Source organism: Malaya genurostris, chromosome 3, assembly GCF_030247185.1.
Source record: "Malaya genurostris strain Urasoe2022 chromosome 3, Malgen_1.1, whole genome shotgun sequence".
Lineage (NCBI taxonomy): Eukaryota > Metazoa > Arthropoda > Insecta > Diptera > Culicidae > Malaya > Malaya genurostris.
In genome coordinates, this window is record NC_080572.1 from 160,605,988 (window position 1) to 160,633,920 (window position 27,933).

Below are 27,933 nucleotides of genomic sequence, written 5' to 3' on the forward strand. Positions count from 1 at the left end.
TCGATATTGATCAACATATCATCTTATAAAAACAAAAATGATTACACGAAACGAAAGAAAATAAATTTTCTTACATTTTAAAATAAAAAGTTCTTATAACAGGTCCTAGAATTCTGCAAAATAATTGAAATTATATAAGAAAAAATCAATCTTAAGAAAGGTTTAAATAATGAAACTTAGATGGCGCGTCAGGTGAAATTAGTTCTACGTTCGATTGTCAATTTTGTTTAAGTCGATTTGTTGTTTCAAGTGGTGCCAGATTGTTTTCGAAACAACTTACTTATTTCACGCACAAAAATTAAACAAATGCCTAGTAATTAGAATGAATAGATATTCTAATTTGAATCAAATATTGGTCTCGTTTTTATAAACACCAATAAGTCACATGCCAAAATTTTCTTTGAAGAAATGCAGGCGAACTATTTGATATTTTTAACGACCAAACGAATGAGAGAACTTTTCTTGAACACTCAGCCAGTACATAACAGATCTTCAAGTAAGTGGCAGGGTGCTTAGTGACTTTAAAACAAACACGATGTATATTTTTGTAATAAGCACAATTTGTTTGGAGCAACCATGTCCTCGATTGAAGTAATAACATTCAAGTTTGAATCTATTGATTTGATGTTTGATGAGCAACTAACCGTTTCATCGTTTCATGTTTTTTTCTGAATGAAGTTTAAATTACTTAATTAAGCTCTCGGTACTCGTACACTAAGATTACTAGAAATCAATAAACCAATTTGAGGTATATAAACTCAAAAACTAATAATGTAAACTAGTAAATAAGTATATAATAGCTTTTAATCAAAATATGGCTCTTTCAAACAAGAACAAACTAAAAAAAAACAAAAAATCACCCGAAACAATATACATTTGTTTGTTTGTTGCGAATGATATCCTATGTAGCAAACCTAATTTACTATTCTCATCGTTTGAATAGTAAAATACTGTTAAAATCATAGTTTTGAGTAACGCAAAGGTTTATGTGACAAATCATATCCTTCGAAAAGGTGAATGTGAGAGCATGGAACTAAAGCTTTCAGAATGTCAATTCAGGAAACTTGAATTATCTCAGGTTTAAAATTTTTAAGCAGGCGATTTATAGGTAAAAGATTCAAAACAATTTTGGTTTAATTTTATGAAAAATATTGTGCGATTAGTAATATAAATAAAGAAATGTCAATATTTTTGATAAAAAAGCAGTGTAAATATTTTTGATGAACCAGAGATTATCTGTTAGAATAAAAAAATCAACAGAATTTTGTGCAGTTTTTGATAACTGTGTACATTGAAAATCTGTGCATATGGCATCCATTAAAACCTCTCAACTCATTGACAAAATGAAACGAAACGAAATTTGAGGAATACAATTGAGAAGATTATAATGAACATAAGTGAAACTGGAGTCATTTCTTTCATTTTATTGTATTGTAATTTTCACTGGCGGTTAGCAAAGACTGCGATGCGCAAAAAAGCGACAGAATGCCGCAAAGGAAGCGAACCTGTCATTCGCATCAATTCATCCTCTTCGAGACCCCAAGTCACAAACATAATTTTTAAATTGACCGTTACAATGCCAAACTTTTTATAACTAGAATAATTATACAATAATACTTAGTATTTGTGTTTACCTACTGCTTTACTTGAAACACTTTCGATTTTAACTAAAAAATATACATATACTCATTGAGGCTTCAAATGAACAAATAAATAATTCTTGTCGTAAAAGAAAATTGCATGTTGAATCTGTAATTGCCCTTGGTTCACCATACGATTTTTTTCTGATCGATCTAGATTAGATGACTGTCTGAATAAACTTCGAAAACCTCTAAAAAGTCTGCAAAACTGCATAGTTCGCTAAAAAAGAAAATTCATCAAATTCAGATAAAATCTGCAACTTGGTATCTGTGATTCTGACGCTCATTATTTCACTATTCTGCGACGACTCCGTCGCATTCTATGCTAAGCTGAAATTCACAATACTAATCGAACCAATAATCGTAGGAAATTAATCGATTACTGCGATTATCTGAAAGAATTCAATCGATTAAATTTCATTCGATTAACTGTGCCTTTACTCGATTATTCGATTAATCGATCGATATTACGACATCTCTAATCGTGCGATATGCCCTTTTGAAAGTTACGAAAAATAATGTTCAATACTCAAGTTTTGAACATGAAATTAAAGCATATTGCGCACAATTTCGTAGATTGGGCTTCTATCTACGAGATTATATCGATTGTTGTGTTAATGAGGGTTGTAGAGCCGAGCAATGAGCATTATATCTTGTAACATTCGCAAGGGCCTATCGTGCGATATGCCCTAATCACATGTTACTACCGAATTATTGTGTTTATGTTGATGGTTACGGCTATAGTCTGTTATACGATGGAGTAATTATTACTTCATGGGAGATTTCATGCATCTCGTCTACGTTTAATATAATGTGCATCGAACAAGTTCGTTTGTCGTTCGTATATTTTTATGTTTTAATATCGAGCAGCATATGGTAAATAAGTCATATATTATTTTTCACTCAAGGACACTAATGACTGCACAGTTATTTAGTTGTGCAACTATGCAGGTTCTACAATTTTTTTTTCTAATATAGTTAAACGCAACCCATGGACGCTACCGATTTTCTTCTGGGTGGAGTGGCCTCGATGGCTGCAACCTTGTTCATAAATCCGTTGGAAGTGCGCCAAAGAAAAAAAAAATAGTTTTTGCAATTAAAACAACGGTTTCATTGTGTTTTATAGGTTATTAAAACTCGCATGCAATTACAAGGAGAACTTTTAACCAAAGGAACATACGCTAAGCCGTACAAGAATATTTTGGATGCGTTTATTACTATTGCTAAAAATGACGGTTATTGGGCATTGCAAAAAGGTTTAGCGCCGTCTCTGTGTTTCCAATTTGTCATTAATGCTGTCCGGTAAGTCGAATAGCGTGAAGTGCTACTTTCATACACATTTTATGTGCTTTTCAGATTAGGTGTATATAACACGGCATATGAAACTGGTCTCACTAAAACCAAGAACGGAAGACAATCTATTTGGAAATGTGCCTTTTGGGGTGGAACTGGCGGTTTTATTGGTTCGGCTCTAGCAAGTCCTTTTTTCATGCTTCGAACACATCTGCAATCACAAGCAGCTACGCAAATTGCGGTCGGTTATCAACATAAACACAGTGGAATGCTTAGTGCTTTGAAGAACATTTTTCTCATGCATGGAATAAAAGGTTTGTATCGAGGAGTTGCTGTCACTATGCCTCGGGCCATGTTGGGTAGTGGAGGACAGCTGGCAGGATACGGTTATACCAAGGATTTACTTACTAGATATCCTCTAAACTCGAATCAAACCGATCGAATAGTATCTTTTCTGTCCGGAATAATGGCTGGAACTGTTATGGCAATAACTATGACTCCTCCAGATGTGATAGCCACTCGATTATATAACCAAGGAGTAGATAGTAAAGGAAAAGGAATTTACTATAAAGGTGTCGTTGATTGCTGCTTCAAAATTTTGAAAACCGAGGGTGTTGCTGGTTTATATAAAGGATTCTGGCCGCATTATATGCGTATTGGGCCACATTCTATGCTTGTGTTAGTGTTTTTCGACGAGCTTAAAAATGTTCGAAAATACTATTACAGCCAACAAATGCGGAAAAGCTGATGTGTGATGTTATGCTAATAGTCCATATATTAAATGTTATGTTACTACCGCTGATTGTGTTTGATTATAGTGGATCGCTTACAATTCCATTCATTCAGATCAATGAAAAACAATTTCATAGTATTTTCCAACATTTACATTTCATACGAAAACAAAACAGAAATGATTACAATCATAAAAAGCAATGTTTGAAACCAGATTATCTTACTTCGACTTATTATTAAAGCTAAAATTCGTCTTAACGCAATTAAACACAAAATTAAGCTTTTATAGCGTAATGCTTGGTTTATTGTGTAAATTCGTTTACTGAATCGATTGTTCATAAAAATTGAACTAGCAGAACTATAGGAATTTGAGATGAGATGAGCAAATTCATACAGCAACAGTCCCGCTAAGCGTTTTGTGTATAGACTTTCATTACTACGTCCAAGGCACTAATGGTTTCGAGCGGAAACCTTTTGCGACTAGCGGTACAATTGACGAAACGTGACGTCCTCTAGTTTCCGGCAGATAAATCTTAAGTAGTATCGTCAACAGAACACAAGTAACCGCAAACGGCAGGAAGACAAATGCTCCCCATGCTTTCTGAAGAGTTAAAAACAGCATTGCTACCAAAAAATTACAGCCCCAAGATGATAAACTGCCCATAGCCATAGCAGCAGGTCGTGGTCCAACTTCAAACAATTCTGAAATATAACAGATGTTTATTGTATGATCAATTATTAATTTGGTAAAAAGCATGGCGATAATTATGCATACTTCAACAATTTCAAACATGAGCATATTATTATCAAAGTATACTCTGAAGTAGTGATTCCCAAACTGGTCCCTACACGCCACCAGTGCGCAACAACCCACGCTAAGGCCTAACACGTTTTGCTGCGCAGAGTGAGTTTCGGAAACACTACTCCAAAGAATAGTATGTATGAATAAATCGCTTAATTGTACATACCTGAGCCTATGAAATATGGGATTGGCCCTAGGCCGATTTGATAGAACATTATATAGAATAAGACTGCAACAACGCTTGCATAAGAAAACCATTTTACTTCCTCCTGAAATATTTTGGAAATAATCAGTGTTAATCAGATTTTTTATTACAATTGCCATTGTACTAACTATTAAATACACTATAAATGTTAGACAGAGTAAAAATACAGCACACATTGAACAGGACAAAAGTGCAAGGAATCGTCTATTGAATCGTTGCATCAAAATTGGAGTGAAGCAAGCTATAAACAAGTTCAAACAGCCAGCTCCAAGATTAGCTAACTTCGCATCTGTGTGATTAAGTCCAACTGAGTTAAATATGGATACCGAGTAGAAAAATACCTACAAAAAATGAAAAAAGTTAAAATCCTTATTCATGCATAGAATAAAGTTTATTAACCGCATTAATTCCGGAGAGCTGTTGTCCTCCTTGTAAGGCACATACCAATATCAGAGGTAATGTAAGTTTAGGATCAGTCAATACAGACCAAAGAGATCGCTTTTTAGGTTTTTGCTGTTCCTTCTCACAGTCATCGCATCCAGTGTTTGTGGTGTCCTCGCTGCGCATCGCCTCTATTTGCAGTTTCACATAGTCATCCTCAGCGTTTTTTCCTCCTAAGCGTCTAATTTCATAAATTGCCTCGTCTTGCCTTTTTCTTATTACATACAGGTACTTTGGACTCTCCGGAAGCCAGTGATAAGGAACAAAAAAAGTGATTACGAGTATGACATAGAAACTCAGTGCAAACTGCCATAGCTCGTCGGTGCCGAAAATTTCTTCCAAGCTCATCACTTGGCCTACAACAACACCTCCAGTAACACCGATGGATGCAAATACACCCAGTGCACCACGTAAACTTATCGGCGCTAGTTCAGTCAAGTACATTGGTACCGTACTAGTTGTAAGTCCGGCTGCTAGGCCAACCAGGACTCGCCCAAGCAACAAAAGCTCTACTGAACCAATCGCTCTGCAAAACTGGAAGCATATTCCACCGAGTACTAGTAGTATCCCACAACTCAGGTAGGATCGTTTTCTGTAGTAAGGAAAACCAGTTACTATACAATGTTCGATTATTTTTAGGTGCATTGGATTAGGGTTCGTTGCGCAGCGGCTACAACACACAAAGAATTTTAACACATTTGCGCCGTATTTATTTAACAGCACAGTAAATATCGTGGACGTTTAAAATTATGACATATAAGTAGTGGAAATCCGGATAAGTTTCCTTAACTTAAATTTTGGCCTGGAAAGAGTTCCAATCAGCTTTACAGCCCTGTCCAAAATGTATCCCCTCCCCGTTAGTTTGTATCAGGCCGAATTAGCGCATGTGCGATATATAAACGCCTCTTTCAATATGAGGAAATTCAATTGTTACCCAAAAGTTTTTATTGTTAATTTATGTTGATTTCCTTACCTTTAGTTTTGTGTTACCTTATCCCCAATGGTTCTATTCAACTGAGTTTCGTAGTTGTCTTTTGTTAGTATTCTACTTTATTTCCACTCCGTACTTCTGCTGACATGTTTTTTTGTTTCCTTAAATGTAAAAGTTAGTTGTATGATGTGGTGTTATTGTTCTCACCAATATTTCGTTTCGTTCTAGAGTTCTAGAACCAATATCCCATTTCGTTCTGGTACTGTACCTTGAAATCGATAATTCTTCTTTGCTGTTGTTGCTTGAGGCTACAAAAAAAATCTTCCCAATCTCCTTCATCCTATCCTTCTTAAACTCCTTTCTTTTCATCTATTATCCTTGTTACTTATCACTCTCTTCTGTTGGCACACAATTTTTCATTTCAATTAGACATGGTACTTTTACTCGGTGTCTCTTTCTGACAATTACATGTAACCAGACCCTGTCAGCTTGGAGCGAAGTCAATCTTCAGTTCAGCAACGCCATCGCACGGCATCACATTCAACATATCATGTCAATTGTATGGGTGCGCAACCCTGCTACTTTGGCGCGCACGAATTTGACATTTTTCTCCCCTACTTCTATGTATAAGATTCGATGCGGGCTCGTCTGGGGGCGACATGCTCGCAAAAAAGGATGTTGCCAATGATTTGTTCGGGAAATGTGAGAGCTGGATATCTTGTTAATATGATGTCTTTGATGTAACGTTTGTCGTTGTGCTATTCGTGTTTAGTATCCGCTGTACTAAATAGCGGCTCTTACACGATCATTAAAAGTGTCATTACTAAGTAATGACACTTCTGCTCAAACGCTCGTCATTACCGCATTACTGTACATCATTATTTTTTAGCATTACACGTTCATTATTAATGATGAGTATTTGTAACTATTCCAGCATGGGGCTTGTAAACAGAATAACTTTCCCTCAGCAATGAAATAATATTCTTTATCTTCGTTTAGCTGAAAATAAATTTCAACCTTAACGTTTCAATGGCAAATAAAATTTATTTTCAGCTAAAGAAAGATAAAGCATTTTGCTAATATTCTTTCATTGCTGAGGGAAAGTTATTCTGGTTACAAGCCCCGTGCTGGAATAGTTACAAATAGTCATCATTAATAATGAACGTGTAATGCTGAATAGTAATGATGTACAGTAATGCAGTAATGACGAGCGTTTGAGCAGAAGTGTCATTACTTAGTAACGACACTTTAAATGATCGTGTAAGGGCCGCTTTTGACTTCGGCTCGCACATTCTAATTTCGTATATGAATAGATCTGCGCACTCTGCATCGGTGTGAGTAACAGAAACGTCAAATTGCTCAATGACGGTGTGATACAGCACGAATGTACGATTCAGACGATCCGGCTTCTTCCGTCACCGTCACCGGAACGTCAGCCTCCGTCAAAATTAGTCAAATGAGTTTTCCCTTTGCGCATTCACACGATCCAGCAGAGATCCGGAACGTCAACGTCCGTCAACAGCAAGCTCCGTCAACATTTCTCCAAAAAAATATTTGACGGACTGTGATTATCGCATACATGCACGATTCATATGATTACGGTATTGACGTTTATGTATGTAGCGTTGCCAGAAACGGTCTCCTTCCACATTTTCAAACTATCGCAATGAAAGGGAGTAATTTGCTAGGCTTACTTGTTCAGGCTGTGAACCAAACATTGGCGGTTCGTTTGTATGGGACTTAGGGGTATTATTATTTGTATTTGATTATACTACTCTCGGTTCGTCGAAGTCTGTGGACTAACCGAAGGTCAATCTCTCAGTTTGATCATGTTTTGATGAGTAATATTCCTGAGTTTGCATTCCTCAAAGTCAACGGTATTTTCTATCCAACTGTCATCAGTGATCATAAACTCCTCCGTTGCGTCTTGAAGCTTTCCAAGCAAGATGGACGAATTCCTGGTCGTAGTCTTATTCCTAAGTTCAGTACATATTCCGCTCGTTTGAATTTGGACCTGGACCTGTTGCGGAACGATGGCGATACCCAGAAAAAATACCGTGATCAGTTAGATCTATGTCTATCATCCTCTGCGCCTTCATTTGCTGTAGGAGTTGAAGATCATTGGAATAAGATTAATACTGTTGTCCGGGATGCCGCTCGGATGTCTACACGCTGCCCTTCGTCACCCAAAACTCCTCGCAGATCTAAAGCTGGTAGAGATTATTTTCGTGCTCGTCAACTTTTACTTTCTAATCGTGGTGATCCGGCCCTGAAGAATAATATGTGAAAAGCCAGTTATGAGAAAAATCGTGCATTTGAGCTTTATTTTCAGGACAAAGTTAAGTCGTTTTTAGCTTCAACCGCCCATTATAATTCTTTAGAACAAATGACTCGGACTTTTCGGTTCATAAAGTCGAATACTCGAAGAACTTATCAAAGCTCGCAGCGTTATCTAAATATCCAACAATGGGAGAGAAAGCTCATCTGGAGGGGCCATCCTTATCTATTTATATCCTTCCGGAACATGATAGTATTTTCGGTGATCCTCCCACGCGTCAAGAAGTTACCGATATTATGCGAGGTCTAAAGCATAACACCTCTCCAGGTTTAGATGGCATCCCACCAGAGTTGTACAAGTATTGTTCGGACAACTTTATCGATAGAATGGTTGTATTGCTCGCTTAAATATTCAAGTCGAATATTGTTCCTGAGTCCTAGATATCCACCCTCCAGCTTCATGTTGCTAAGGTGCCTGCTCCTCGATCAACTTCGAATTATCGGTGTATTACCTTATGTACTGTTATATACAAGGTATTTTCGGTATTTTTGTTAAGACGTATTATTCCGTGTTGTTTAGTTGAGAAGACATCGATTCAGTGGTATGATCAGCGTACCCCTTCCGTATCACGAGCTCGAGGTATCAAGCAGGGCTGCCCTCTTAGTCCGACCTTATTCATAGTTTTATTACATCATGCATTAATGACTCTTAAAGAGTTTATGCCGAATGTCAACTTTGAACATCGAGGAACTATTAAGTTACCATGTATACTGGCGTATGCAGATGATTTGCTGCTTCTTTGCGAGGATGAGAGTGACGTGCCTTTCCTAATTAGCATTTTGGATCCTTCGCTAGCGTCCATAGGTCTGTCGATAAACACCTCAAAGACTAGAGTGCTGTTTCGGAATCCGTATGATGTGTGTAACATTTCCGGCGATGTTGCCCGTTCCTTCGGTCCATACGTTCTAATACTGGTGACCAAGTTGCGTTATTTGGGTGCGTTTATTACCAGCAGTTTGACCCGTTCAGGGACTACATCTGAGAGGATTAAGAAAGCGTATAAGGCTGTTTCATGTTCTTTGTGGATTCTTACACAAATATCCCCTCCGATGGGCGGTAATAAGACGGCTATATTATTCACTTATCACGCCTATAGATACCTACATTATGAAGGTTTCAACGTTGGTGAAACGTAATCGTAACCCTCTCAGAGATATGGAATCTACCATGCTCCACACTCTTCTGTCTCTGTCTGTAGATGCTCCAATCACTCATGACTCTTCTCGGGACCGGTCAGTCGCATATGATGTAGATATCGAAAATAGTGCTATTACTTGTGATCATCCGGGTGATATTTCAGATATAAACGGAATGTATGAAACCGATACCGGTTCATCTTCTTGGTGGGTACACTGTAAACAATCGTATTGGTGCATCCCGGTTGAACTTTTATGGACATGTCCTCCGAGCCCCTCCTGGAGGCATATTGCAAATAGCGTTAGAGTATCATATCGATGTACCCGAAAAGCTTGAGCGGCCTGGTTTCACCTGGCGTACTGATATACGAAATAATATTATGCCTAGTAATGTACCCATTGATGTGTGGCAAGGTTGGGTCATGGATAAGAACAAGCTTAAAAGTGAGATTAAGCACCTAATATCTAATCGGTTAGAGTCGAATTATGAAGACAGTAGCGATAGTGATGATTCTACAGCTAGCGACGATGTTATACCGTCCGAATTTGAGGGATTTGAGAGCGATGATTCTTCCTTGTTGGAAGGCATCTGGAGTTAGTATTCTCATGGCTTACCGTAGATAATGTTTCAGTTTAACTTTGTGGTTGAATACTTTTTTTAAATTTTTTCCTAATTTTTTCTTTCCGTTTTTCAGCTCCACATTCATCATGTTGTCGTACTGCTTCTATTAGTCTTGTGATTCCCCTTTCTTGCTGCTTGTAATACTAGATTGTAGATGTAGATTGCTTGTTGACATGTTTTGTGTATTTAGGGGTTTTTTGGTTTGCACGTAAAGTACATATTTAGTTTCGATTTCTTCGCGTTTCGCCTTCGGCTCATCAGTGCTTAAAGCAGTTCAAATTGAACCGCCATCTCCGCCTAACAGTTCATTTTGAACCGCTAAGCAGACGCAAAGTCCACACTATTTATGTGACCCTTTAAGAATGTGACACTAGGTGCCATATCCTATCTGACGTCTCGGACGAAAACGAGTGACGACTGACTACTGGCCGCCGAAGAATTTGAACATTTAGGGGTTTTTTGGTTTGCACGTAAAGTACATATTTAGTTTCGATTTCTTCGCGTTTCGCCTTCGGGTCACATAAATAGTGTGGACTTTGCGTCTGCTTAGCGGTTCAAAATGAACTGTTAGGCAAAGATGGCGGTTCAATTTGAACTGCTTTAAGCACTGATGAGCCGAAGGCGAAACGCGAAGAAATCGATGTTTTGTGTATCCAAATACAAAATGAAATTTATACTTACAATTTTTCTTCCTTTTTCTCCCTTTTCCCTTTCTTCCTTTTCCTTCCTTTTTGTAAGGCGCCTTTGGTTGTTCTGAACGAATATGATAATTTTCTTTTTTTCTTATTCCTTCCTTTTTTCTTCCGTTCTTTTCTCTCCTCTTGCGCTCTTGATTTTTAGAGGCACTTCTGCTTCATTCCGATTGTTCCTCTTATCGTCGATGTGTCATGAAAGCAAGTGTAATAGAAAAGTCAAGGGTTAGTGTACTATGTCTAAATTATGTGTGTTTCGTCACTCAGAATGGTTCAACGGATAAGGAAATGTGAACTTGACGCTAGCGCTCAGTGATATTTAACTCTCACGAAATATAATTTTACTCTTTAATTATTTAGCCATCACCCCTAGTACATGTTTCCATTTCATTATCTTCGATTGTTCATTATCTGTGTTTACCATAAACTCAGGCTTTTTGAGCATCAATAAACCTAGACTCCCAATCGAACTGTATCAGGACCAAATTGATACAACGCGCCCATTCCCCTCTCTGAGCAAAAGGGCAGGGAAGTAGTGGAAATCCGGATAAGTGAAATTTAGTGAAGACCCGTTCAAGTATTTCTGAGTGCAAAAACTGGACAAGGATTTTGCAATACACAAATCGTTTTACACACCTTTTTTGCAAGAACCGGACAAAAGAAATTTGAATGCAAAAACCGGATAAAAACAAATTTTGTTCTTGCATTTATGTTGCTTTAAATCGACTGCCGCTGCAGACGAAGCATGGTTTGCTTGTTTGTTACGAACGGCCTGACCCATGCTGCAATATACAGCAACAGTAAGCAAAAAACTTTTAATACAATAACGGGAAAAACATTTGTTTCGGAAGAACCGGCTAAGGTTTTAATCGACTTTTGCATTCAAAGCTAACTGTAAGTCAATTTTTGCAAAAAAGTTGTTTTTCAACCCATCCGGGTTTTCAAACAAAGTTGTACCTATCCGATTTCTGCATTCCGCCGTTTACATAAAAAAAAATCAAGGTAATTTTCCGCTGTTGCCCCACAATGGTGAAAAATAATTAACTTACCGCAATTTACGCTTTGGATATGATAACCGCAAACGCATCAAACCTTAGATACGATACATACCTTCCTAACTTATCGGCTACCCATGCTCCACCTAAAGAACCGATTACTCCACCGATCAAAAATACCGATACTACAATTGCCCAAAAGGTGTCTAGATTGCCGCTACTTAAAACTACACCGTATGTTTCATAAATCGTTTCGTTGCACCATTCTTTGATGAACTGAAAAAGATTTTCATTCGATAGTGTTCTAATGTACTTGAATTACAATTTTCAGAATGACTTACATCAGAAGGAGCATTTATCACGCCTATGTTGTAACCGGTAGGAATGGCTGCACCAAATGTAGTGGAGATCCCTGCGGTAAGGAGCCAGAACGTCCATCTTGCTTCCTATATCGAAAAATTAAAAAAAAAATTGTTGAATTGCATCCTACAAGTCCTGTAGTCATTTATAATGTATATATTACACTTGAATTTCAATCTTCCGGGCGAATTATACTTCAGGATTTCATTTATCATTTGATAAATCAGACACGTTTTTGTGCCTCTTATATAGAAAGGCTATGCAATCACTGTGCAAACCAATTCCTGATACGAAGCACGGATGATCGACTATCATATGTCTATTACGCCATACTCAGCACTTCGAAATCGCAAAATGTGTATGTGTGTAACTCAAATTTACACTGAATTTTTTCGGAGGTAACTGATCGCATAGAAAATTTTAGATTTTCATCGAGCACCTGCTTCGAGATCGGGCATTACTGGGCTATATGTGCCAAAAATATGTACTCATTTCTAAATTACTCGTAAAAATTCATTCTCATATTTGAATAACTCGTTAGTTGATGACCATTAAACTCAATTCAGTTATACCGTACCCCGAACATATCAGGAATAGAGCTTGAGCTTGAGTGACCTGGTTGCTACTCCGTTACTGATCGGGATTAGCTGAAATAGTGAAGGGAATTGCTAGATGATCCGATATGGGACTGGTAAATCATCCTTCAATGCACATCTTCTGGTAATCCCAGAATTCATTGATCAGTACCGGCGCCGGCCAGGCCCGAACGTAGATCGTCTAAGGGATGGGAAGGGATGTTAGTCCAACACTTGTTGTTACAAGAGGCCGTATATACTGCGCACTCCGCAAGTGTTACGGGAGTAGGACATTTGTTAGTATAAATTTCAGTATTGGTAGTATTCACGTAGACCAGTATGTTCTGGTTTAAAGATGCTCGGATGCACCACTAAACTCACTGGCTTCCCGAATGAACGTTTCAATAATATCCGATACTGAAGTCCCGGGAAGTCATGATTCACAGTTCTTATTCGTGAAAAGTGAAGGAAAATTTTAAATACTATCGCGTAACGAATAAAAACTTCCCTATTTTGATGTGGAACACATCTTTTTTAGGGGTGCAAATCATAAACTACACGTAGAAATGTGGTCAGGTTTTAAACACTTACAGCTCAGTCTGTTTTGTATCAATTATTAATATTATTTCATCATTTGATAGGAAATATTTCTACGTATTGATTTGAATGTTCATAGCCATGTATTTTTAATTGTATATCATTGAAATGTTGATTAATAGCTAGCAGTGTCCTATTTTGTCTGCAAAAAATCTCCAGCATACTGGATTTCCCTGCCATAGTCGACGGTTTTGAAGGAGTAAGCGATGTATCAAAGAGAGAGCATCGCTCTGATTGGTCAATCGATGCAAAAGCGAAGCTGTTGGAAGCACACGAATCTATAAATAGAAGCGAAATTAAAGCTAACGTTTCAGTCCTATTCCTAGCATGCTAGAGGTAGTTTGTTGCTAGACAGCAAGACAAAAATGTGCCATAAAACGATTTGAATCTTTAAGGGCTAATGCCAGTTGTTAGCGTAAAACCGTGTCGCTCGCTGTGCGTATTACATTTCTCTTCATGCTCTCTCGTAAATGTGTAAAATGACTCTCGATGTGGCCGGGTGGCCAAGAAAGTTTTGATATTTTCGGTTTATTATATTTGTTTATTTGTTAAAATAATCCATCTGACAATTAAAAGTCTTAATGAATAACACAAAGTACAACGAACAAACTTATAACAAGGATACACTTAATAATTTCTGTGAGAACTTGTGCGTCGGCTCAAAGACTTTGGAAAATGCACGTATGCATGCTGTCATTGGTTCATGTTGTCCGAAAGTAGTACGATGAAATCTTGGTTGAAGTAGACTCGTCGAGCGTAGAGATCGCTGAGAAGCACGGAAGTCAAGAAGAGATAACAATTTTGGTGAATCAATATCGCCATTGATTACTTTAGCCACATGTAACGCTTGCTGCATCTTTCTTCGTCGCTCTAAAGATTCCAGGCCAATCAGACGACAGCGGTCAGGATACGGTGGTAAATCCAGAGGGTTTTGCCATGGGAGGTGCCGCAGAGCCAACCGGACGAATCTCTTCTGTACACGTTCTATTCGTAAGTTCCAAACGAGTTGGTACGGGCTCCAAACCAAACACGCATTTTCGAGTAATGGACGCACCAACGAACAGTATAGCGCTTTTAGACAGTACGGGTCTTTGAAGTCTCGGCTAATTTTCGCTATGAAGCCGAGTTGTCGTGTTGCTTTGCGGTTACAAGTTTGGCTACATCACATAAAATCCAACAAAGCTACCGCTTGTTTGGCAGCCTTGATGAGCCGATTTTATTTCTCTCTCATGTTTCGTTACGTTACCAGGGAACTAAAATGGCGCCGACATATAAATCGACTTACCTCCACAAAAAAAACTATCACTTAATTTTCATCGCGACAACATATATGTTTTTATGCACTAATCGCATCTAAACTAAATTATCTAGACATTGTCAGGATAGATTTTTGATCCATGCTTTTGAAGGCGAGATATTCAATGAATTGAAAGTTGCCGTTTTCAGCTATGCAACTCTTCCTTCAGAAAAATAACTTTTCCGACCGCTACAGTCAATGAATCATTCTGAAATTTTCACAGAATAATCTAAACTAAATTTCTTAGAGATTGTCTGTTGGGTTTTTTGATATTCGTCACCGTTTCTGAGAAAATCAGATTTGAAGCCCTTTAAGACGCCCTAAAACACACTTGCGTCAGCCCTTAATTGGTATACTCTGATCTTATGTCATGCAAGCTCGGAATTCCATGTTATGTCGTTTCCCCATGAGAAATTGACAACTACCCTGGATAAATTTTGAGTGCTTAAGATTAATTTCTAATTTATATTAGATGAACTCGATTGATAATGAGAAATAGTTTATCGCTTCAACCGAAATCGCAGAATAGTAGAGAAACTTAACGCTAAAAAAACTGCTTGCATTAAAAACTTGAACACAAGCTTGGCGAAGAGAAGCTTAATTATCGAAATCGCAAGTATGTACAAAGATATAATTGCATGCATTTGGGATAATGGTGTAATTTCGTCGGTCATAAAACAAATGCAAATCAAGACAAATGATGTTCGGTGTTGGGTCGGATTGATTGAACTTTTTGATTGTAGATCATTAGAAATTTTGGTTGCCTTGTTCTACATCAACGGCTCGAGCAACCCCATAGTCCAATCCACGTGCGAATGTGTTGGTGTGGCTATTCTCAGCAGTTGAAAGGTTAATGCTAGTGTGAGTGTGTCGAAATAACCCAGTGAATTTTGTCGAGCCGCATCGTGCCAATTATTGAAGACATATATGCAATAAAAAACACTGCAATGCCAAGAGAACAGTTGAGAAAGACATAAAATCGTTCATGAAACTCTATATCACGTAATGGTACTGTCTTCTACTTGGTTCATTAGTCCATAGCTTACGAAATTCTATATGCATTTTTCGCAGTGTATGATTATGAGTCAAAAATGTTTTTCCTCAGTGTAAAATTGAACCCACAACAAACCCTCTCAGCAGGCCGTTCAATTTTGTTGATTTTTTAGCGCTTGTTGAACGACATATTGCACGAAATATTCGTTCAATTTGCTGGAACGGTTTGTTGTTTTTTCTCTTGCAAAAATAGTGTGAAAATTAAGTGTTACCTTTACATAGAAAGATAATTTGTTGTTATTCTACGTGAAGTAGAAGTATTGTGCAGGTATGTATTGTTAGTTTAAACAAATAAGAGGAGAAAACTTCAGAAACTCTGCAGTAAAACTAGTCCAACGTGGTTCCAACTCCTCATGTTAAAAATGGCTCAACAATGGACCTCTGTCTGCCGGGTTTGTTGAACGAAAAAAATGGCATTCGGTTCAACGGTCTGTTTCAAAATCGGCAAACGAAGGTCCCGTGTTGGCCTCCCGTTGAACGATTGATTGGACTTTCATTGGACCAATGATCCAACGTATTGGACCAATGAAGGACAACCGTTGAACGTTTTATTCCAAGTGGGAACTTTGACTTCGGCTCGCATACATTCCAATTTCGTATATGAATAGATCTGCGCACTCTGCATCGGTGTGAGTAACTGAGACGTCAAATTGCTCAATGGGGCTGATCCTTGTAGTTTTTTCTAAGCGGAAAAACTTCCCTTTTTTTCTAAACGAAACAAAGCTCTAGTAAAAAGATATTATTATGAAGAAATATTTTTATATTGGCATGAATAACGTCAGTTTGTCCATTTTTAATTAGGATCAATAATTAAAAAATGACTTTTGTTTAGAGTTTAACATTTTGATATAATTTTAAAAGGTGACAAAATTTTTCGTTCCTGATTTTTTCGTTTTTTTTAACAGCCGACAAAATAACTACCGGAGCCTAATCTTCTCCTTAAGCTCATTTCGCCGCAGATATCCTACTGATACTAAGCATCCTTCTCGGTCGGAGCTCGAACATAAGAAAATTGGCTTGCTAGACTAGCAGCGTTTAGTACATTGTATGTATTCAATTTGAAATTGTGTAAGTTCAATTATCGAACAATGTTCTCTAGATGCGTTCCATTTGTGGATTTGAAAGAGGGAAAATATTAAAAAATCGAGATATTAAGATAAACAACAATATTTCATATCGGCACCATCAGATAAATCCGGCAGCGGGATCGAAATACGGTTGTTCACCGATCGGGTTTTCTGGCGGCGCAAAGGTCTAATTCGGCTCCTACAAGCAATGTTGCAAATATTCTTCGTGTAACTAATTCATTCATCGATCTTCGCCGCGAATATGCTTCTATTACTTACGACACGGGCGAACAACGTTGCACTATTCACTGCACGAAGGAGAGAACGGTGAAAATAAATAAGCAATAATCGTAGAAAACCCGAATATACTAATAAGCAGTGTATCGATAAGTAGTTAGCAACATTCAAAAGTTATTACTCTGAAATGGCTTAATTTTTTGCAGTGTGTTTTGCGGTGACATGTTTGTCTACATGTCAATAACAGCTGCGCATAGGGATATCGGAAATTTCGAATTACTCGATTATTTATGCCCCGTTTACACTTCTGCTGGCTGCCAGCATGCTGGTGTCAGTGTACTTCCCTCTGAGGAAAAAAACGTTCAACGGTGGTCCTCCGTTGGTCTAATACTTTGAATCATTGGACCATAGTTGAACGTTTTTTCCTAAGAGGGTAGTACACTGACACCAGCATGCTGGCAGCCAGCAGAAGTGTGAACGGGGCATTAGTAATCGAGTATAATTTTGAAACTAATCGATTGAAATTTATTCGATTATCTGGGTTATTATTCGATTACTCGATTATTCATTCGATTATTACTATGGGATTTTTTAAATTATTCGATTAGCTCAATAATCGAATATTAGTTTTAAGCTAGTCGATTAAATATTTTTCGATTATCTGGGTTATTAATCGATTACTCGATTAATCGATCGATATTACGACATCCCTAGTTGCGCAACCGATTGGTTTTGGTACGATTTATCTTTTCAATGATGAGTCGAATTGATCCAGAAACGCGAAAGAAAATTCTGAACACTTGGTGCTCAGAAAGTGGTGTCACGTACAGCGAAATTGCAAAACGGGTGAAAAAGCACCACACCAGTGTCAAAAATATTATCGAGAAGTTCGGTAAGACTCGTTCCATGAAGGATTTGCCCCGATCCGTTAGGAAAACGGGTTCCAGCCAGCCCGGCCGGGACTTAAAAGTGGTTGAGTACATCAGGAAAAACCCATCGGTGTCGACGCGGGATTTGGTCAAGCAGTTCAACACCAGCATCGGGATGATTCAACGGATCAAAGTTCGGAACTCCCTGAAAACGTACAAGAAACATAAGGTGCCAAAAAAGTCCCTGGTACAGCAAGTTCAGGCCAAAACAAGAGCGCGAAAACTGTATAACCGGATTCTACAGAATAAAAACGGATGCATCCTGTTAAATCGGTTAACAAGGACCTGGACGACGCTGACACCACGGTGGCGATGGAAAAGTTTGGGCAGAAGGTGTTGGTCTGGCAAGCAATTTGTACCTGTGGTTTGCGGTCGTCGATTTTATTCACGAAGGGCACAATTAACGTCAAGGTGTACAAGGAAGAATGTTTGAAGAAGAGAATGCTGCCACTGTACAGAAAGCATAAGGCTCCACTCTTCTGGCCGTTTTGGCTTCAGCCCACTACGCCAACTCCGTTCTACAGTGGTTGTCAATTGAAAGGTATTGGGCAATTGTCAAGCGGCACTTTCGGAAGGAAGGTACAGTGTCCCAAAACATGCAGGAGTTCAAAAAAAAAAACTGGACAGCTGCCACCAGGAAAGTCACAAAAGTAGCTGTGCAGAATTTGAATGAAGAATATCAAGTCCAAAGTGCGAGTGTTTCACAGAAACTAGGATTTTCTTCAATATAATCAGTGAAATGCATAAAAATGTAATTTTTCTACAATGTATCGAAAACTGATGTCAAAATATGTTTTCTTTTCGCTTTTTTATTCAATAATCAATGTTGCTACTACTTTACAAAATTTGTTTAAATATTTTATTATTTTATAAATAAAGTAACTAGTAACTGAAAGTAAGAAAATAAAAACTTCTTCAATTGTAGTGTGCTACGATATGCAAACTAAAACCCAGTAAATCTAAATTGTCTAAATTGTGTAAGTAAATTGTCTGAGTTTTTTTATGCCGCCGTAGTTTATGCGGCCCCTACACACTTAAAACCGGCTTTCGAGTTCGGCATAATACTACATTTTACTGATTGTAAAATCCAAACGCTCATTTCCAAATTTCGTTAAAGTAATATTTTGATATCACGCAAAAATCCAGAATCCTATTATTTTAATTAACGACGGGACTCGAAGGTTGAGGTTGTAACCGTTAAGAATGGTTGTGATGCCAGTGTGAAATGTAGAGAGCACCGAATCAGGAAAAAACCATCGCAAACTCTCTGCCATTTTAGGCTAGGAAAATTGAAGTCTTCAATGATCAAGATTTCATCCACGAGTAGTGCCATTGATTTGAGGTAGATCTCGACATCGATTCGGAGGAAGATAGATCACACACAGAGACCCACCTTCGATAGTTTATGAATTATTTAGATCCAAAGCCATCTCCGAAACGTCCTGGTATCACATGCGCAGGTTTACAGTAATCGGTTCTATCGATCTTCTGGCAGATTCTAGTCTCTTTTTATGTAACTCAATTACCGACAAGAAAGATAAACCAAGAATGTCTCATATATGCTCATATGAGCCATTCAATCAGTACTCTAGAATTACTCTAACTGTTGGTTATCAAGATTTCGCGTTGCTTTTGCGTTTATAAATATACATTTTTGTGGGTTATCGTTAAACTGATATGATAACCACACTATTCACCTTAGTACTACATTTTTCCATTTATGATCCAACCATTATTAAAACGAGATTTGAAATATCATGTGTCCAAGCTCAATGCACTGACTTAAGTAACATGGTTAAAATACTGTTTCACATTTTCCATACCAACATAACTATGGAACTTTTTATGGTAGATGTAAACATGATCACACTCATCATGGCATAATTTATCATTCGTAAACCATTCCCCCCATCATTTAGTTAACATCGAACTAAAGTCCTAGAAAGGGTATCGAATCATATTCAATCCTTTTGAAATGTATATATATATATATATATATATATATAGATATATATATATATATATATATATATATATATATATATATATATATATATATATATATATATATATATATATATATATATATATATATATATATATATATATATATCTATAAATATATATATATATATATATATATATATATATATATATATATATATATATATATATATATATATATATATATATATATATATATATATATATATATATATATATATATATATATATATATATATATATATATATATATATATATATATATATATATATATATATATATATATATATATATATATATATATATATATATATATATATATATATATATATATATATATATATATATATATATATATATATACACTTACTTTGTTACTATCACGATTATTCATTGTCAAAATTCACTACTGAGAGCACTTTCCGCCTAATGTACGAGGCGGTAGACAGTTTTCCATGCCTCACTCAACTACATCTGATCGAATCTGACTACTGGCAATTACTAAGGCTATCAGAGCCTATCGGTAATAGACTTACTCCTAGTCGATATCAGCTAAGGTTTCGGTCAGATACGAATTCAGTAATCATTCAACCGGTCAGGAAATAATTACCTCCACATTCTTTTAGCTCGACGTAAAAAACGAGAACATGAATTGGTCGTCTACGACTACGCGAATCCTTATCGCTTGACATATTGAAATGCACTTGATACCTGAAATGTGCATTGCCGTATAATTAATTTTTGGCAAATCAATTCGACAAAGTTTTGAAGAAACCTTAAAAGATTTAACACCCACACACTTTTTCGAATTCATTTTAATGATTGAGCTCGGTAAGACCGGTTTTTAGTTATTACAAGTAGTCTGATATCGCAGTACAGAATGTGACACCAGACACAAAGTAAATAAACATAGCTTGATTGGCTAGGTAAACAGTTTTAATATACATACAAGAGCTACGCTAAGATATAAAGCCACAAATCAATATAGGAATTTAACATTTGCTTGTAAAATCAACTACTTTCCTCATTGGGAAAGCAGTGTGAAACGAACAGCTGTCCTTCACTGCAATGTGATCTAGAAACTTGTCTTACTCCAACATACGATTATGAGTATTCCACGAACAAGTTAAATTAAATACATTCTCACAGTCAATTATAATACAGCGACGACAATTACTTTCAAATAACAGGAGCGGATTTAAAATCCAGCAGTTTAATCAGTAAACTCTTTGTTTAGGTAGGGTAACAGGAAGCCCTGCGTTGAAAAATATAAATATCCTTACCGTTGTTCTTCGTTCGTGACTGACTATTGTAGCAGTAGTTTCTGGCTCATACAATATTATTGACTCTGATTGATCATTGTTCTGCATTCTGCCGCGGTGTGAGACGTAATTGATGTTTAGAAATGTTATCCTTGGTTTAACCGAAAAACACTGTTTGGTTTTCAATATCACATTACTTTATGTAAAAATAATATCGTTTGCGGAGCTTTAGTTTTGCGTAATATTAGTATCTATGTAAGCACCATGCGAACTAATTAATACATTGGAAAATTTCCATTTCATTTACGTCTATTGATGTAGTGATAATAACATCTAAATAAAACTTTATCAAATATAAATTTGTGATAAAAAATTATCGATGGACGGGATTCACCAAGACTGCTTAGGCTGAACATGTCACTTTTTGAACTGAAGACTGTCAAATATGAACGCTAGGCTGCCAGTGCTGCAGCGTAGAATCATATCTCCGTCACACATCTGTACTTTTTGTTTTCACCTTTTTTAATGCTTCGTTGCAGTAACGCTCACGCACACCGATCAGTAAATATCTGCAAGGCAACAATAACGAACAACTCATAATGAAGCATGTAAATCGTGAAATGAAATATCAAATTTGAAGTTATGAGGTTGAGTGCTGTTTACAAATCAAGGAAATTCATAGTTTTTATGATTAGATTTAAAAATAATTCATAAATTTTGACGGAAACAAATTTGATTTGTCTGTTTGCACATTTTTTTCACCCAAATTATGTTTGAGAGATTTTACAATATATGGGACCGTTTTTGATTATAAGTTTGATGACATAAAGTGAATAACCATTTTCCCCATATTTGTAAGTTTCACCGGTCCAAATTCAAATAAATAGACAAATTCGTCTAAAAATTATGAAAATACCGCGTGTATGATAATATTGACCTTATTAAATATCAAAAATTCGGGCTCGATTATTTCATTTATTCAAATGAGGATGATATCTTCAGAGTCTATATTAAATTTATTAAAGAAGAATTCTTTTCGTTTTTGAATTGCACTACATCGGTGTATAGAAAGCTGCACCTAAACCGTTCGTTCTTACCTAGCACTACACCAGTGCTTCACTTTTTCTGCACCAATACCACTGGTGTAGCACTCATCAAAAGTTTGGTGTAGCTCTGTGCAATGGAATCGTTAATTGTAGTCAATGGTTACTGTTTATGTTTTCGTGATTTTTGTTCGTTTACTCATGCCTCAGTGTAGCACTGCACCGCTGTAGTGCAAATTGAAAACGAAAACGCCATATGTTAATCATCGATCGAGTTTCCACCGGTTGCAATTATGGCCTGTACACGCTTCCGGAGCCTACTGTAGGCTCTAAAAATGTAACCTGAATCTATTTCAATTTTATTCTCAGGTTTTCTGTACTCGGATGGCGTTTAGAATAGACCTTGGCCTTCATGTTGAGCCATTCTGAGTAACCCTTCGGATGATGATCGGGCTTGGATAATGGTCACATATTCTTCAATCAGAACGGCCGATATTCTTTCAATCACGTATGAATGCGGTTCAAGTTGTGACACGAAGCCCCTGCTTGTTGAAAGTTTGTCTGGAAATTTTTTTCACTGATCCCTGATTTACGAAAGAACATACTTCATATCCCAACATAAACTTCCGTGTCACCTTCTGGAATAAACTTCGGTATCGGATCATTTTTTTGCTATCGGGAGCAACCAATCCAAACGCCAAAACAATACCGGGATGCTTGGTCAGATAAACGTTTTTATGCGGCAACACCTTTTACTCGGAAAGACCTAATAAAGCGGTCGGTTCTGAATTGAAGAATGCTCTCGTCGGTGAACAGAGCTACCGGATTTTAGCATTAAAAATGCCTTACTTTTCACTATACGGAGCCGAGTGTCGATTAAAACAATTCAAAACTAGCCGCGCAACCTTTTTCTTTCATAATTTTGAGCGATAAGAACTCAGTCATTTGTTGATGGATTGATATAATTTAACAACTAAGCGATTCGTGAACATTTAACTTAAACATGTATGGCAACGTCTTTCAGTATTTCAATAGTATACTATTGAAAAATTGGTTTGAATAGATATATGTTTTAACGAGCCAATCACACCATTACCATCATGATATCATCCGTTAGATTTTTCTTGCACAGCCGACGGTTTCGATCGTTGCTTTACACCTCTAATTTTGTGCAGTAGCTGTTCTGCTTCGGTCGCCATAGGTAAGTTTTGCGTAAAAAATATCGTATCGTTCTGCATAAGCTCTTAATTTATTATTGAACCAAACAATAATCATGTAACCTAATTGAATACACGGCAAACGACCGCAACTAGGTTAAATTTATTATCTTGGCATTACATTCCTTTTATGGAATTTGGCCTTTCTGTTGCAAAGACTTCGCAGCCGATTCATAGCTTATAAAATAATTGCATGGCTAGTATTACGATCCTACTGACACTAAGAATCCTTCCAGGTTGGGCTTCAAACATACGACAACTCTCTTGTAAGATCAGCGCCCTACGCAATGAACAGCCAACCCCGGCAGCTAGGTTAAAGCCGTATATAAATTAATGATATAAAAAAACCTAATTGAATGGTTAGAAATTGATATAGCCTTATAAAGCATAATATTGGCATTAAAAATAGTTGAATTTCGTCTCACCATTCGCTCTAAGAGTAGTCATCTGGTCGGAATGCATGACGGTGCTGTATACGGGTATGCCAAATATGTCTCGTTTGCTGCGAACCGTGTTCGTTTATGTGATTGTTCACTACACTGAAATTCGTTATTAATTTTGGTTCACTGGTGAAAACGCTGCACTTACAGAGTAGGATTAATATTACTAAGTTCAGCTTTTGCAATGACTGAGTGGGAACATATATTGGAGAAGCCAAATGAATGAAAAACTTAAAGAAAAGATGATATTTAAAAAAAAAATACGTTCAGAGACTGAACTCGAGCCTGCGTTCTTATGCATTCCGTGCATACGCACTACCATTTCGCCACCCTAAGCCTTGTGATAGACACAGCTCTAACACAGGACTAGGCATGATAAAGCGTACATCGAACGTGGTCTACATCCTAGTCATCTAACGATCGATACCATACATTCAAACATTTTCTCTGTTCATCCAATACTAGTCTTCTCCCTTTATACCTATTTTCCGCTCAAGCCCTGAGTAGAAGAGTGTATTTATAATCGCTTGTCAACTTCTGTACTGGTGCCAGTCGCTGGCTATTTTTTAGTTCTCCATACATGGTTGAATCTTCGTATGGGGAGCTAAAATTGAAGGATATTCTATAGTTTCTCACCCAATGTGGTAAGGAGCTATAGTCAAAGTGGTTTATCGTTACTCCTAGAGTAAATGATTCCTCGTTTCATCGACATGAAAAGGTTTAAGCAGATTATTTTGCATCCCTTATGGGGTACCGGATTTACTTCTGCTCATAAATATTACGATTCGTTGGAGGTTTTATTGAATGTGCCATTTTGGCACCTGCAGATCGTTCAGCATCCTTTCGGGGGTGTAAAACGATTTGTGTCTGTTTATTTTGTCCTTTTCTCCATTTCATCCACTACAGAATTTCAGGCCCGTGCACAGGGAAGGGGGGGGGGGGTGACGTTAGGGAGTTTTAATCATTGAAGCTTCAACCTTAAGGTCATTCTCCTATTAGGGCCAAAAAACTCTGGCCATATGTTCGGGGTTCGGAATCGTCTCCTGAGTGTCACTGAATATCAGGCATCCGTCGTGTTCCGTGCTTTGGTACATCTTCACTCTTTTGTTCTAGCGATACACAACGTAAGCTTCAATATTGATCGAAACGCAATCAAAAGCTTCTGTGCACGATGCGTACGATGTTGGAATTTACTGGGTGAAGACAATAATTTCCCATGGCCGCAGATGGCAACGGACAAGAGGATCAAGCGAAGATGGATCAGACGTGGTGGTAGGAAGATGGCTGATCTTTGCTGGTGTGCGGTCGTAGCTTCACCAAGTGCAAAATATGTAACTAAAAGCCGTTGTGCGGCTGATTGTCTATGTGAGCTATTGTCTACATGCCGTACGTTAAACTTAGGATTATCTTTTGTGGTCTTCGAATTTGCACGAAAAGTCTCTGGAATTGAAAAAGGCGGGTGGGTAATGTCAGAGACTTAACTGGATGTCGTGAATACGAAAACAACTGACATGTTCCTTAACACTTCCGAATATCAATTAGTTGATCAATGAATTATGTAAGCATTCCCCTTTTTCACATTTTTCGCAAAAACAAAGAAGGCTTCACTTGATCTAGATTACTGTGAATTTCACACAGCGCAAAGTGCACAAATCTAACCAAACTGTTCTTGATTTGCACTAAACTGAGGATAACTACCTTCGATTTTCGAACAACAAATCCTAATAGTTTTTTAGAAAACTTTTAGAGCCATTAGAACGGCTGATTTTGTGTAATGCTCTCCACCGTTGTTTTTTCACCAATGCTAATGACTGGCAGCTGTGACGTAATCTCTCTTGTCGAAAGCGAAACTAGCTGTGCAGACGACACAAAACACATCTGCTCGCAGTGGCGATAGAATCCAAACTGATTCAATTTTTGCTAGGAGCTTTCTTTTTACGTGATTTCGTTTGTAGCTTTTTCACTAATGGGCGGCTATAAAAATAACCGCATACAGAATTTTAATGTCGATTATTTCATTTCGAATTTGCATAATTTATTGAAAGAAACTTTCAATATGCTGTAGGGATCCGTTTCTAGCATTCAGAAGGACCAAATTGTGGAACTCACTACGATATTCAACACTTTTCGGAACATTTTTCTCGAACGATTTGTTGTACAGCAGCAGATATTTTGTTCTCTTCCTCAGAACGCGTTCTGATTGGCTGATGTTGATATGGGTCAAATGAGACAGGTTTTTCAATAGTGTACTATTGAAATACTTCAATGCTTTTGCTATACACGTTTAAGTTGAAAAATTTCGATTCTATGGGTAGTTAGATTATATAAATCATTTCACAGATCACTGAGCTATGAGCTCTAAAAATACGAGAAAGGCAAACGCGCCGGTTATACCAAACATTTCAGAAAAGTTTAATTTTGAACTATTTGAGATTATGTCACAAAACTGAAAATTTTATCATAAAATTGTGATCATATTTCCGATGGTATGTAGTAAAAATTATGTTGATTCGTTAGATACAACAATAAATATTCACGATCAAAAACTTATCACTCTCTCAGAGGGTAAATTTTGAAAAGGCACCCCATATTAAAGTAAGTCGTATTCACGACAAAAAATTTCCTAGCTCCGCAAGTATTGGAATCCGATATTCCTCGCCGAGTTTTTCCCGGTGCTGACGGTCGTCCCGGAATAGTGCGAATAGCGTTCTAGTCGCATCGTAGCCTCGCGAGTTCAAAGTTCACAATACAGCGAAGCAAACACAAAATTTGAGAAAATATCAATTGACTCTTATGCATGTGGAAATGCGAATCAGCCGCCCAATGTTCATTCTTAACGATTTGATTGATAAGGAAAGTATTTGTCGGAAATGTAGGGAACAATATCGAAGAAGTGAAAGCTATTCCTAATGAGATTTCACGTGATCGCTAAATTCTGTAATTACCATGTCATACGTATGATAAGTAGGAGTAAATGCACACAAAACCATCATGAAATTTACAGATGACCTAATCCCACATACGATATAATTCATAAAAGCCTAATTCGCCAAATGATGGAAAATTCCATTTGTATCGACTTAGAGTTGGATTTTAGTTAACTTCACTGGTTCCGGCTGTAATTTGCATTCGGCTATCAAATGCGACTGTATGAATTTATATGATATTAGCACACCGAAATACTGGTATCTAATAAACACAAATGGGTTGCGTGAAAGGTGATGATCTTACCCTTCACCAATGACATCATATTATCAAGAAATCCAGCTCTCACATTTCACGAACAAATCGTAGGCAACATAGTTTTATGGGTGTATGGCACCCTCAGACGAGTCCGCATCGAATCCCGTACATATAAGTAGGAGAAAGAAATGTCAAATTTGTGCGCGCCAAAATAGTAGCACTGCGCACATGATGTGTTCAATGTGATGCCGTGCGATGGCGTAGCTGAAGTGAAAACTGATTTCTCTTCAAGCTGACAAGGTCAGCCTTCACGTTTTTCCCGTCCGTCGTTTAGTTTTAATATAATGGATTAAAATGGAATTTACTTTCCTTTGAAGCCATTTAGTTCATTCGACTAACCATTCATCTACCGATATTTTACTTTTTTTTTATTCAATAGTATAATATATATTTTTAGGCACACTGCTTAAGCTCTAAGATGCCAAGGGTATTTCCTAATCTTAATTAACGACTAACTTAAAACTAGAATAGTATCATTAGATTATGTCGTCTAGAATTTTTGGAAAAAGCTTTTAGCTGGCGTTCGGCAGTGGTCGGTGAATTGAATATTGCATGACTTCCAGTTGGTGATATCTATGGCCGCTTCCTTTCAGTTCGTGTGGGTCCGCGGGAAACACCCCCAGGCTACGAAGGCCCGGCGGGTGGCCCGCATGCTGGTCATCGACTGGAGCGTAGGACCGTAGGCGGTGATGGTGATGTTACGAAGAGATGAAAAAATAAAAAAAGTAAATATTGTGGAAACCGAGGTAAATAGGGGGTATGGAAACAAAATGTCTGAAAA

General features: G+C 37.3%; 2 protein-coding genes across 6 annotated transcripts; one reads left to right on the forward strand and one right to left on the reverse strand.

Moving 5' to 3' along the window:
- The first annotated feature begins 2,175 nt into the window (after window positions 1–2,175).
- LOC131434728 (solute carrier family 25 member 35-like) lies at window positions 2,176–3,732 on the forward strand. Of its 4 annotated transcripts, none has more exons than XM_058601784.1 (4): window positions 2,176–2,516; window positions 2,619–2,696; window positions 2,767–2,942; window positions 2,997–3,732. In XM_058601784.1, the coding sequence occupies exons 1-4, from the start codon at window positions 2,514–2,516 to the stop codon at window positions 3,679–3,681; spliced, it is 942 nt and encodes a 313-aa protein (XP_058457767.1). In that variant the 5' UTR covers window positions 2,176–2,513; the 3' UTR covers window positions 3,682–3,732. The 4 variants fall into 4 exon arrangements, with proteins under 4 accessions (XP_058457767.1, XP_058457769.1, XP_058457770.1 ...); XM_058601786.1 differs by having other exon boundaries at window positions 2,177–2,516; window positions 2,568–2,703; XM_058601787.1 differs by having other exon boundaries at window positions 2,177–2,516; window positions 2,576–2,703.
- Window positions 3,733–3,940: 208 nt separating this feature from the next.
- LOC131434727 (solute carrier family 2, facilitated glucose transporter member 1) lies at window positions 3,941–21,662 on the reverse strand. Of its 2 annotated transcripts, none has more exons than XM_058601782.1 (7): window positions 21,231–21,662; window positions 12,169–12,273; window positions 11,943–12,103; window positions 5,072–5,705; window positions 4,801–5,013; window positions 4,634–4,736; window positions 3,941–4,367 (listed from the first exon to the last, which is right to left on the reverse strand). In XM_058601782.1, the coding sequence occupies exons 1-7, from the start codon at window positions 21,315–21,317 to the stop codon at window positions 4,102–4,104; spliced, it is 1,569 nt and encodes a 522-aa protein (XP_058457765.1). In that variant the 5' UTR covers window positions 21,318–21,662; the 3' UTR covers window positions 3,941–4,101. The 2 variants fall into 2 exon arrangements, with proteins under 2 accessions (XP_058457765.1, XP_058457766.1); XM_058601783.1 differs by lacking the exon at window positions 21,231–21,662 and adding an exon at window positions 20,318–20,454.
- Between the last annotated feature and the right edge of the window lie 6,271 nt (window positions 21,663–27,933).

Excerpts from the sequence above, each read along its gene's own strand:
- LOC131434728 (XM_058601784.1), top strand. Across the intron at positions 2,697-2,766 it reads GCAACCTTGTTCATAAATCC|GTTATTAAAACTCGCATGCA; the intron begins GTTGGAAGTGCG and ends TGTGTTTTATAG. Across the intron at positions 2,943-2,996 it reads TTTGTCATTAATGCTGTCCG|ATTAGGTGTATATAACACGG; the intron begins GTAAGTCGAATA and ends TGTGCTTTTCAG.
- LOC131434727 (XM_058601782.1), bottom strand. The coding sequence starts at position 21,317 with ATGCAGAACAATGATCAATCAGAGTCAATAATATTGTATGAGCCAGAA. Across the intron at positions 5,706-11,942 it reads GTAGCCGATAAGTTAGGAAG|AAAACGATCCTACCTGAGTT; the intron begins GTATGTATCGTA and ends TCCTTACTACAG. Across the intron at positions 4,737-4,800 it reads CATTTATAGTGTATTTAATA|GAGGAAGTAAAATGGTTTTC; the intron begins GTTAGTACAATG and ends AAAATATTTCAG.